The sequence below is a fragment of the Halichoeres trimaculatus genome, unplaced genomic scaffold (assembly GCF_033239565.1).
Source record: "Halichoeres trimaculatus isolate MK-OKI-2021-1 unplaced genomic scaffold, fHalTri1.1 fHalTri1_scaffold_8, whole genome shotgun sequence".
NCBI classification, from domain to species: Eukaryota; Metazoa; Chordata; class Actinopteri; order Labriformes; family Labridae; genus Halichoeres; species Halichoeres trimaculatus.
This window is the reverse complement of record NW_027437186.1, coordinates 29,324,884-29,337,412: the sequence shown is the minus strand read 5'-3', so window position 1 is coordinate 29,337,412 and position 12,529 is coordinate 29,324,884. Positions and strand designations below refer to the sequence as shown.

The following is a 12,529-nucleotide window of genomic DNA, read 5'->3' as shown; positions in this document are numbered from 1 at the left end:
CCGCCGTGGGGCTACATCACTGTCACATCCCCCCACACTCGGGGACACATTCACAAAAACCTGCAGCAATGGAGAAAGAGAAATAGGACACAATCAAAGGGATTATGTATGTATGTGTGTGTGTGTGTGTGTGTGTGTGTGTGTGTGTGTGTGTGTGTGTGTGTGTGTGTGTGTGTGTGTGTGTGTGTGTGTGTGTGTGTGTGTGTGTGTGCTTGTGTGTGCTTGTGTGTAAACTTGGCAGCGCTTCTTACGCTCAGTCCGCAGTGACTGATTTGCCTGTAGCTCTGATTTCTCCTGAATATAACACCGTTTAAAATACTTCCCTTTTTAATCGGCACTGCAGGCCTCTTAAGAACCTGAAAAACAATAAAAGGTTGAGGTTGGGGGCTAAAAAAAAATTACTGCAAGTGCAATCAAGTTTAAAGTCTGATGTTTTTTAAAGGTCACTTACACTTAACTCACACGCAGAACTTTAAAGTTAAAGGAAATGAAGATGTTGAGAGTCACTTTAGCATGGTGACACAAGGGCTGCAAACCCAAAGGATGCAACTTGCGTCAAGCACAGTCAGGGAGCTTATCATCATCTTTAAATGTTTATATCCTCTGTTATGAGGTGACGCGTTATATAAAACTGAGAGAAACTAACAGATGAAAGATCTAAAATGAATGATGGGTGGTTTCCATCCCCCTGCAACAGTTCTAGGGTTCTGATATCTTTCTGCTTACTTACAGTTATGCTGAGTAGGATTAAATAGACTGTTATCATCACTGATATTAATGAAAATTAATACCTGTGAATGGAACATCAATGAGATTATGATCAGTATGTTTGAGAGTTTCAGAGCAAATTCCTAAATTTTGCTTTTCTGTCCCCTTCAGGAAGATTTATTAACCATGAAAGTCACATGAATGCTCAATTTGTTAACTATTTCTTTTGGTGATTTCTGTAGAAAATCACAAAGTGGGGTCAAATATACTCATGCCATCATTACAGACTTGATGGGACTTGACAGATTTGGCGCCAGATGATCAGTGGTCAGTTTTCTGCAGTGTTACGAGCTGCATAAACATCAGCAAACTCTGCTTCTGACCAAGGAAAATGTTGTCCATTAGAGGGCGATATGGGGAAAATATGTCAGGGTTTTTTAATGTCAGGATCAGAATCTGGGTGCATGTCCAGCCATCAGTGAGGAAAACAAGCCATTTGTACTAACGGCGAAAAAGGGGATTAGGGATTGAATGAATCTTTTGGAAAAGTATGATGACATGGAGAAAAATAGCAAATTTGGGCAATTGAAGTCTCAAACCAGCAAGGCTCCCTGCTGACAATTTTGAGAGTTTGCTTTGCTCTTTGCTTTGCTTTAATTCGCCTGGGTCCTTCCAAGATGTGTGAGGTAAAATATTGGACTTCATCAAACACCTGCTTGTATTTATTCATGGAGTTACAGGGCATTGCTGAGGTGCTTGTTCCACAAAGCAGCTTTCATATTGCCTGTTTTATTTATGAGGTCTTCTACTGTCTGCTCAGAAACACCACACCCATTAAGTCTGTTCAAATCTTCATCCAAATGTTCCCTTTCTTTGTTTGTCTGATTGACTCACTGTTAACAGCTGTTTGTTCATTCTATATTCTTCTAAAAAAATGTTCATTTCTCCCAGTCACATATTTACAGCTCAACAGGTTTATTGCTGTTAATGTGTATTGTGCATGCACAATTCATATTTTTTGGATAAAGGTTTTTAACAAGGTTCCCCCTAATTATGACATAATATACACCTGCGTCACTTTCATGGTGATTTGTTAACTGGCCTGTTATTTGCAGTCGTGCATGTGGCTAACACTATGGCCTAATTGGCCGTTCAATACAGACCTGGATTTTGTCAGTGTGGCTCCACCATTTACTATTGTACGGTTTTGAAGCCAAAATACCCCCATCACAGGCACAGCCATTGGTAGCTGTTGTGTGCAGTAAAGACTGTGAGGTATTCTGGGAGAATCTGAGTGGAGCTGGGTGACAAAAATTATCACAATTTTTGTCTTTCGAGAGTCTAATTTCTTCTTGGCTCTCCCTCCCGACATATTTTACAATCCCCGAAACAATACAAAAGCAGCAAAGCAGCAACGCAGCAAAACAGCAGCTGTCAATCATTATTAAATGTACAAGAAACCTTGTTTTTAACCTCTTATACCCAATGAAAATGAAACTTTTAAGAAAAAAAGAGGACTTGATTACAAGGCAGCCAAAAAATAACTTCAAATCTCCACAACAATCAGACGTGAGAAACATTTCTAATTCTTTAAAGTTCTGAATGATCAGAGAGACAGATTTTTTGACCTATACTGCAGCCAGCCACCGGTGGGGGGGGGGGGGGGTTGGCAACTTCAATTAAGCCAAGCAAGACGACGTCCACTTTTTCTTTTACAGTCTATGGTTAGGACTGATTTTCATTTTCAGACAGTTTTGACTCGCAGACAGTATTTTTAGCCCCAAATATTTCTTCGTACTTATGCACCATTTTTTGGTCTTTCTGCTTCTTTTCATAACTTTGATCTCATCTTGTGTCCTCTATAGTCTTCTGATGATTTTGAGAATGTACAAAGCTATACTTTGGTTTGTTTGCTCACTTGACAGTAAATGTAAATGTTCACAGAATTTAGAGCATGAATCATTCATTGCGCAATAAAAGCGCGAACACTTAGTATTTTGGGATTGGGTCAATCATCTTCAATTGTTAAATTTGTTGTAGTATCCTGTAAACAACCTATGAAGTACACAAATATGTCTCCTTTGCTTTTCTCCTGTGTTTCGAGCTTCGTTCATTTTTATGAATGAGTCACAATAAATCCAAAACTACTTTCCTATCTGGTTTATTGTTGATGTCTTGTACTTTATGGACCTTTAAAAAGGCTGATAGAACTTTAATGCTTTGGCTCAAAATCTAAGACAACTCTCTATTGGATTTCTTCCTGAAAAAGCAGCAGATCTGTAAACCCTGGTGAAAAAGAGCCTATTTATATACAAGCTAGCAAAGAAGGACCTGAGGCTAGAACAACAAGTGTTGATATAAATGTAAAACATCATGGTGTACATTTATAATCCAACTTTAAGAGCAGCTAATATGAAGTGTCATCTGATGAATCTCTTCCTTTGTTGGATAACGGCCCAGAGGAAAGCAAAGCATAACGTGAGAAATGGTGTCAGTTAGGAGGAATTAATTAACCTGAAGTTAACATCTGTAAAACAAGCAGTTCAAAGCAGTCCTTCCCTAAGGCTTTACAAAACACTCAAGTGTGCTACAAATAGACATACACAGCAAAATGAATCGGCCGACTGCCATGAGAAGAAAAATGGACAGATCAAGTTGATTTCATCAATTTTCCCTCTCCCTCTAGTCTAATATTACATTGCCTCTTCCTCCAGGCCTTCCTTTCAGCATCGCTGCCTCCCATCTTTTTCAGCCTGCCTGTCGCATACTAATGAGCAGCCTTTGTGCAGCCTGCCACAAAGTGCAGTCTCTGACTTAACACATACATCATTGTGAGAGCTGCGATGTGGTCAGCAGCGTTCTGCTACCTCTGGAACAAACGCTGAGGTTTGTGCACCGCCCATCACACTTTCTCGGGGAGCTGGTAAAAGAGAGGAAAGCCACCTTCAGAAAATGGAGCACTAACGTGGGCTGTAACATGAGTTCAGTGTGCTGTATCTGCCAAAAGGCTGTTACTCAGGGCCAATAACAGATATTAGGACAGGAGAGACTGACAGGGAGAGAGAAGGATGCTGCTTTATGAGTCTTAAAAGCTGCTGTAACAGGTGTCACTGAGAGGAGCTGGTATTTGTAAGAAGACCAGAGACGATGTGGAGAGAAGAGGATGTGAAATCTTGAGGTCTCGCAGTTGAAATTATTTTGTCTTTCTTAGCGAGTAACCTTTTGTAAGTTCTGAGAAATAAAACTCAAAATGTCAGCTCTGAACCACCAACATGTTTTGCTGGAGGATAAAACTCTGTGCTCTTTGAACAGAACAAGAAGGGACTTTTAGTTCTTTTAGGAAGTTCTCTTCTAGGAAACTGAAATTAGCATAAAATGTAAGGAAATTTGTGTTTGGTAGACTAGTTAGAAATTATTTAGCAGTTTTTTTTTAAATGGACACAAACAGGACACAAACAACATACCGCTCTCTTCTCCTCTCCTAAATGCATATTTCTTACAAATGTGGATCCAGCTAAAGAAAAATAAACAGGCTTTCCAACAGTGTAAGATTATTGCCAAGAAGCAAAGTTACAACAAAGAAATAATCTACCAAACACTACACTTTACCTACTCTTTGTGCAAAGTGTGAAAGGTTCCTATAGTTCATTTTTTCTGCTCCAACTGTGGACTGAAGTGTCAGGAAAACAACGCACCAAGCGAAGCAGTAAAAGTAATTGCAACACCACAAGCAGGGGCAGTAAGAAAATGACAACATGGCTGTTATGGCAAAGGGCAACAGAGAGTGTTGATACCAATCAAAAGTGACAAAGTCATCCAAAAATCCAGATTTTGAAGCCATGGCAGAGATCAATCTGTGTTTTGGTTGAGCTAGCGACTCTATTAATCCCGTAGTCCCTCAAAATTTCCAAGTGGGTGGAATAAAACACTTTGAGAACTATGTGGCCTATGGGGACCTTCTGAATAGCAGCTACTGCCTCCCTGAGTTCCTGGACCTTTGGAAAGTACCGCCCTGAAGCAGGGTCTTCTCATGGACGGGGGTCATGTACCCTGGAAACCAAATTTGGACCCGAATTTCTGCCCGCCAAATTCACCTTGTATAAAAGAGAGAAAAGAAAAACTGTTTTTTTTTTTTTAATATATATTTTTTTCAAAACAGTAACAATGAGCTCCTACTTAAGTCTTTGAAAACTCCTTTAAACACACATTTTTATCATCTTTTTTTTCCCCAACTCTTTTTATCTTATTTCAGAGAAGATGTTATCAGAACATGTTTTCATCCTCAAATTGCCACTTTTATTCTTTCTCAAGCAGGATCTTTAATCCCTGATTTTAATAGTTTATCTTTTGTTGTTTTTATTTTTCTGACCTTTCCTTTTATCTGTTGGTTGTTTTAGCCTTCACTATATTGTTTGATTCTCTTCTGTCTTTTTAGGTTTAATCTTGTCTTCCTCACATTTCTCTTTTACTTTGTAAAGAAAACAGCAATATCATTATTATGATCTGTTCTATGCATCCTTCACTCCTGTATTTCTTAAATTGCTTCAGACCAAGGAAGAAAAAACGCTTCTATTTGTCACTCGGATCCACTCAGATTTCCTCAGAGTCCCTCATAGTCTCTACAGTGCAGACTAGCTACATAACGGCAGCAACTGTAAGGGGGGTATTTTGGCTTCAAAAACATACAATGGTAAAAAGGCAGAGCCACTCTGTCCATTAATATACAGCCTATGGTCCTGGCAAACTTTTTTCTTTCTAAGGGGACGTTGGTGGACCACCAGTAGATAAATAGTAATGTTGTTAATCCCTTGGGAAGGTTCTCCCTGGGAAATTCAGACCCCAGCACCAAAGGGTAGATTCAGCACACAGATGGAGAAAAATAAAGGATCAAAAAGTGGTCTGCAGACCACAATTAAGAGAAACAATGCGACCTTGTGTTGAGGATAAATACAGGTTTCCATTGTAAAAAAGTAGCATCTAGCAGGTTACTTTTTTGATCAATAAAGGGGAATTAGTAAAACAAATTCATTTGGTTCTTCTGGAGCCACTTTCAAATTAGACTGAATCCTGCAGAAACTCAAAGAAATCAATTCATATGGCAGAAACTTAATTTGTCTAACAGAATAATCAAACACAAAGACCTGAAAACAATTAAAGCCTGACTTCAAACTGTGTAAAAAAAACCCTTGAGTCGTTACACCTGCTGAGAAAAAGCTGCCACTTTTTAAATGAAGGTTTTTTTCTTCTCCCCACAGAAAAGAGGCTGAAAAATGCTTAAGTGTCTGACAAAGTATAGGACTTGATTGAGCAGCTTAAAACATGAAGGACCCTGAGTGTATCTTTGCATCAAAGTCAAGTAAGAGGCCTTTGAAGTCTTTTCTTTCCTGCAGAAAGTGTGACACCAGCAGGAAAACTGAGGCTCCAGATATTCCCTTGACATGCACGGACACTTTCTCTGCCTGATGCAAGATGTGTCCACAGCCGGAAAGAGTTCAACCTGGAGTTTCATGATGCAGGCCATGTGATCTCTGGATACAAACAGCATCCAAAAACAGAAAGAGAAAGCATCTGTGTTTCTTCACCTTAATGCTGAATCGGATGTGTATTCTGGGGAAAGACTACCTAAGCCTTGCAGCAGGTGCATGTCAGGAGGCAGGATTTCTGAGGCTTTTACTTTGTAAACATAAGTTAAGAAACACAAATTTGAACATAACAAGAATATGTCACACAGCTCAGGAGACTGATGACGTAGCTGAGGCTGGTGCCTCGTGAGGTGGATGATGGCTCTGCAGACAGATTTGGTTTAATTTCTTATTCCTGTTACTGCAGACAAAGACAGAATAAAGTTGATTCCCTGGAACAGAAAGCTCATTTTTATGCCTCACGAGCTTTCTATTGTATCTCATAAAAGAAATGATACATGAACTGAGAATTTCCAAACAGCTCCATGTAGACAAAAGCATTTAAAAAGGCTGAAATCCACAGTGGGGTCTGACTCATGTCTCACCTCAGAGACGAAGCATTCAGAGACTTCTCAAACAAAAAAGCAAACCAGTACAATCCAGGCAATTATCTGCTGAAAGGACGGATGTTTTCTCTTCAGATCTGCGACTGGGAAATACATCGACACTTTTAAGGCCAGAGTTTAAACCGTGTGCTCGAACCAACTGAGTCATACTTTCGTAACAACGCATCTGCAGCTCTCCAAGGCTGAGTCACAGATACAGAATCATAGCTGCTCATGCCAATGGTTGACAATAACATCATGTCAGAATTGTAAAATAGAAACTCAGTGTTTTTTTAAATAAAGTTCCGAACTCAAAGAGGGTGAACAAAAAAGATGAAACAAAGGAATCTTTGTCTCCTATCACTGATATCATTTGACGAGTGTCTTTGCAGCCTCGCTGTCTTTTAAGGAGGGACAATAACTGGATGAACAACCACTTAAGTCCTCATTAACCTCATCTCAGCCCTGAAGGCATGTAATGATACCAGTTAACTCTCTTTTGATCAACACACCTTTGAAACTCCAATGAAACCAGCTTGTTAAGTGTTACATAGCGCTCCAAAGAGGGAAGAGGCAGATGTTTGTCAGATGTTTGTCCTATCGTCTACTTAAACGTTAAGGGACAAAGTAAGAAAACACATGGAGAATTAAAAAAAGATGGTATAAGACATTAAAGATATGAAGGTAACTAGTCATTAGTGACTAATTTTATTTTATATTACTTTGATAGTTAGGTTTTCTAAAGATAAATGTATTCAACTACATTCTCATTGTTTGGCTTATTTAAGAGCAGACTAGAAGAAAACATTTTCCTTCTCCAATAACCTTTTCTCATCCCTGGCCCTCAATCACTTCTGTACTATCCTCTTGAAAATATGTTCAAAGCCCAAAAAATAATCGACAAAATCATTAAAAATACAGTTATTGCAGACTGACACCAGATCTGTGTCTGTTCAATCTCAGCTCTGTAGCCTTTTGACAGCTGGAGTCGCAAGACTGAGGACTTCCCACCCCAATGATGATCCTCTTCGCACTCATGTTGGGCAGTAAAACCTCAAACCTGCTGACACCTGGTCTGGCTCTGCTCTCTATGTCAGTTTGTTATTGTGCTAAGGTGAAATAAAATCTGGTGTTGATGAAGTGTCTTTTATTTTGACATTCAACCAAATATTGAAATGTTATTACAGTGCATGACTTAATATCCTACTCAATCTGCTCTGTACAAATGGACTTGTTGGGTGTTCTGGCATCCAGAAAATGTGGCGTCGTGTGTATGTGATCTGGAGCAACGTCAACGTGGATTAACACATTGACTTGAATTGAAACCAACAGATCTTGTGCTGTGACAGAGCAGAGGCGGATCAGGGGTAATTTGTTTTCTGTAGGTTGAAAGTTACCTTGTCTGCGTCCACTTTGCCTCGTATGAACTCTGACCTCCAGAACTGCAGAGCTTGCTCCAGAGAGAGGCCGATGCCTTTGAGGAAGAGGCCGTACTGCATGCGACCTCCATGACGGAGATGATGGTTCTCTCTGAGGCTCTGATGAAGCTGCCTCATACAGAGCGGGAAGGACTTTCCTGAGAGCTGGAGAAACACCACAGTTATCACCAACATACAGAGACAAGGACTGCTTAAACAGATCTGCACCTTTAATTCCTTCCCCCACTTTCACTGAGCAGGAGCTCTAAGCTACATGAATTTCCACCCAAAGTCAACTCATAACCTTTAAGCAACCTGTCACAAAGCATACTCACTCACTACTTTGACAACCAAAGAAGAGATGCTCAGTGAAACTTACTGAATCAATCTGTTCCAGTGAGATTTTCCCAACATTCTTCTGGATGCTGTAATCCTGCCCCACATAGGCATGGCTGAAAGAAGAGCAATAAAAAGATCAGGACAAGTGACAGTAAGGACTGAATATATGTGGTATTGTATCTTTTCCAAAACAATAAGAGTTGATACAAAAAATAATCTAACTTCAGACCGAGTCTTAATAAAAGTTAGACAAAGACCTGACACTAAAGACAGAACTTCAAGAAAACAATCTTCTTTTCCCTTCAGCCATTGGCGTGGCTTTCTGGAAACTCTGGCAGACACCAGAAAATCATTATGCCACATCAAACAAAAGTGATTTGTAGAGCAATTACAAAAGGTTAGCGCTGCCTAACCTCTCTGGCAGCCAGCATTGATGGAAAAAGTGTCACAAACTTTGCACTGCCCTGGATTTTTCCAAGAAATGTTACCACTGATGTTCAGTTTACGAGACTGTGAATGTGAAAGCTTTCGACAGCGACCACAGGATCAATCAGTGCTGTGTTACTTAAAGGGTTATAGGTATTGATTAACGGGGAGATGGCTTTTGGAGACTTTAGAAACTGATTAGCAATCATCCGACAGGTAAAACACGAGGTTACACAGGGTTAGAGACCGACTGACAAAATCCAGACTAACCAGAGTTTATTTTTAATGACAGTGTCTGAAAATACTTTTCAAAATAAAGTTAATTAAAGGAAATTTATGGTATAAATATCCCAATAATTTTATGTCTGCAAACTTGCCGTCAGAAGAATATTCAGTCAATAACATTCCCTTGAGTCCCATGTGTCAGGGCTTAAATTAGGACTGAGTAATTAAAGCAGAAATATGAATGGATTGTCAGAAAGTCATAAGGAGACAGAGATCTCTTTAAAGACTGTAAAGTTGCTGCAGATGATTTCGATATGATATCCAAATTAAGTGATCAACATGCTAGCTTTGGAAAGCAAAATTTGCACGGTGCCTTTTTTTAATACATATGTTTCTCCCAGAATGCTTTAACACTGCAGAAGTCTTTTTTTATCCAGTTCTAAATCTCTTTTCTAATTTAATATTGCAAGACGATATTTTAATTTGTTCCACAGTGGGGAAAATCATAGAGTTATTGCAGCAAAAGACAGTGTATAGTGCAAAAAAAAAAACTACAGTATGAATAATATAATAACTGCAACAAGAAAAAATATGTACAGAACAATTTTTGAATGTTTGATGATGAATGTTTAGCCATTTTGGAAGGTTTTAATTAAGTAGTGAAAACAAAACAGCTCTCAGACACCTTACAAGGACTGTCTGGCAGTTATAACCATAGACTGTAAAATATATTGGCGTATTATCTCTGACATTACTCATCTGTTTCTAAAAAGGGAGCAATGAAGCTTTTCAATGGATTTGAAGCCTCTCACTGACAGCAACAGTATGCCAGACTTGTAAGTCAGATGAGGTATGCCTCTGATTGGGCAAACTAGTGATCTTGATTTCCTCTAAACAGCCGAGTTCAAGAAAAACATCACCCTGTATATTCAAGTTTTCGCCAAGAGAGAAATAAGCTGTCCATGCTGTAATCATGTTTATTGATGTTGTAAGAATCAGCTATTTTAATGTATGTGGTTTCTGGTCGTTCTGCAGCCAACCTCAAGTTGAATGGTGAAGTTGTGCAGTTTTTTTGCTCTTGTTTTTTTTGACCATTTAGGAGCTACCTGCTTTGTTATATCATAAGTCATAAATGACATTCAGAAGCTGGTGAAAACACTTGAAAAAATGCATTTTTAAGATGAGAAAGTAGTCAAATAAACTGCTCTTGTTTTTATTGTTTTTTTTATATTTGAATACTTTAAAATCAATGCTCAGACCTACTTTATATTCCACTGAAGTCCTCAAACTGTGGAGACTATCATCCAATCCAACAACCTTCCCACTAATCCTCATCAATGATCAGCTAATGTGGCTTCTCCCAGACATATACCTTTGTTCTTTTGTCTGTCTAATCAAACAGGAATTAGGCCAACTCATTCATAATTCAAAGCAATTCTTATCCTGCAGCAACTTTTTGTCTTTTTACTCTCTAAACGAACAAGTTAAAAGCCTTAAACTACAGTTAATAAAGAAAATTACTTTGACAACACAGGCTGCAACCCTGCTGGCCAATATGAAATATCTTTATGATGTTTTTTGGTTAAAGGTAAATGTAAATTGTAACTGAATATTAATTAATGAATGTACAACAGGCTTAGTGAGGGACCCCCTGCACTGATCAAAGTTACTATTTTAACATATAAAATGTCATTCAGCTTAATATGAATTGTACAAACTTAGCTCTGTTTGATCCACTTTTTTCATTGTTATACATACATCAAATGAACAACTATAACCAAACTGCCTGAGAGTAAACCAATAAATCTGAGAGCATGAAGAATGACTGGAGGGACAGTGCACATGTTGCCCTCATTACTTCAAGACTGAGTAACTTCAACAACAGGAATCGATGATTCTGCACACGTCGCCCTGCACCACAAGTTCACAAAACATCTGGACATGTCTGCAGGGACAGATTGGGTTTACTCAGATCTGCCACAAGCCTCCAATGTTCTTTGGTGCCAGAGATCAATCCTGCTAAATCTCTTTTTCAACAGAGTCCTGGCCAAGTGGCTGCAAAGTTATTAATCCTGATGCTTACCTGAGGTGGTTAAGGAGCGGTTGGAGTCGTTCATCAGACTGCACCGCTGGTAACGAGCGTGCTGTCAGCTGCAGAGAAGAAGGACATCACAAGAGTGGTGATAAATAAGGCGGGTCAAAGGCCTGGAACAGGAACATTGTTAAGTGCAAAGATTGAAAGCTCCAAAGCCCAATGATTTAAATACAAGAACAGGACTTGGTAAACTCAGTGGGCTGAATGAAACTACACTCAGGGGTCCAAAAAGTTGGGACCCTGCATAAGATGTTAATAGACAGATTGTAATTGCCTGTAAATCATTTAAACCCTACATTTAATCAAAAAGGTTGGTATGGGGTGCCCATGGCAGGATACTGTGAACAATACACAGGTTATAAAACTGGAACACATTCACTGCTGCATTTTTATTCTTTAAGCACTGGAAAAGAGACACATTCACTGATTTTAACTTGAAAAGTGATCAGAAGCACAGACCTTAACACCAGTCATATAAAAGAACAATCAGGGGATTTCTTATAACACCTGTCTACTGCTTTTCACACCCTGTCCCTGACTGAACAAAAGGTCATCTGGGTGTGAACTTTATCTGCTGCGAGTGATTTTTTAATTTAGGTGCAAACAACAGATGAATGCACATCTCGCCCTTACACGAAAAGCTTTATGACAATGATTCCAATCAGCAACAAGCAAACCATTTCAAGGTCTGCTTTACTCTTACACAACCAACAGCTTAATGTGCTATACTTTGGTTGTTTTCTGTTAAAATGAACACTCAACCAATAACTGGAGTCATATGGAGTAGCAGCTTTCAATTTCATGCCTTTTTAATGACACATTTTCTGCAATGTCCCCTTGTCGTTCCCAGTGGAGGGGAATAACCATTATAGTAGCAACACAAACAGTCACAATGGCACAGTCACAAGAAAAATAGTTTTGGAGCATTATTCCATTCCAGCAGTTAGTGGTCCGGATAATTACCAGGAAATGGGAAATGGAAGAACTGGACAAAGTTGCTCTTTTTATTTGATCTTCCTCGTAAAATTTACAGGAGACAGCTCTGGCTATCCCATGACGAAGGAAATGCATTTCATGTTAAGCAAATGAAGCTTATGATGACCACAATTCCAATACTTACATAGGCATTATATAACTTCTCAAGAACCACAGTGGTTTCTATCCCTGGGCTGACTACCCCTTTGTCTTTCCAGCATCTCTCTACAGACTCTGCCATCTATTCTTTCATGAAAATAGGGAAGTGGGGAGGTAGAGCGTACAGTCTAACCCCGAAAAACTGAGTTCAAGCCTTAATAGGCTACATGTGATGGT

General features: G+C 39.1%; 1 protein-coding gene across 2 annotated transcripts in view; it reads right to left on the bottom strand.

Annotated features, from left to right (window-relative positions):
* The window catches only part of prim2 (DNA primase subunit 2), a 34,531-nt gene that overhangs the window by 10,436 nt on the left and 11,566 nt on the right, over window positions 1-12,529 (bottom strand). For both annotated transcript variants that reach the window (XM_074675863.1, XM_074675862.1), the window contains 3 exons: window positions 11,207-11,274; window positions 8,513-8,585; window positions 8,113-8,298 (listed from right to left, as the gene is read on the bottom strand). In XM_074675863.1, coding sequence (XP_074531964.1) covers window positions 8,113-8,298; window positions 8,513-8,585; window positions 11,207-11,274 — 327 coding nt within the window. The remainder of the gene's footprint in view (window positions 1-8,112; window positions 8,299-8,512; window positions 8,586-11,206; window positions 11,275-12,529) is intronic.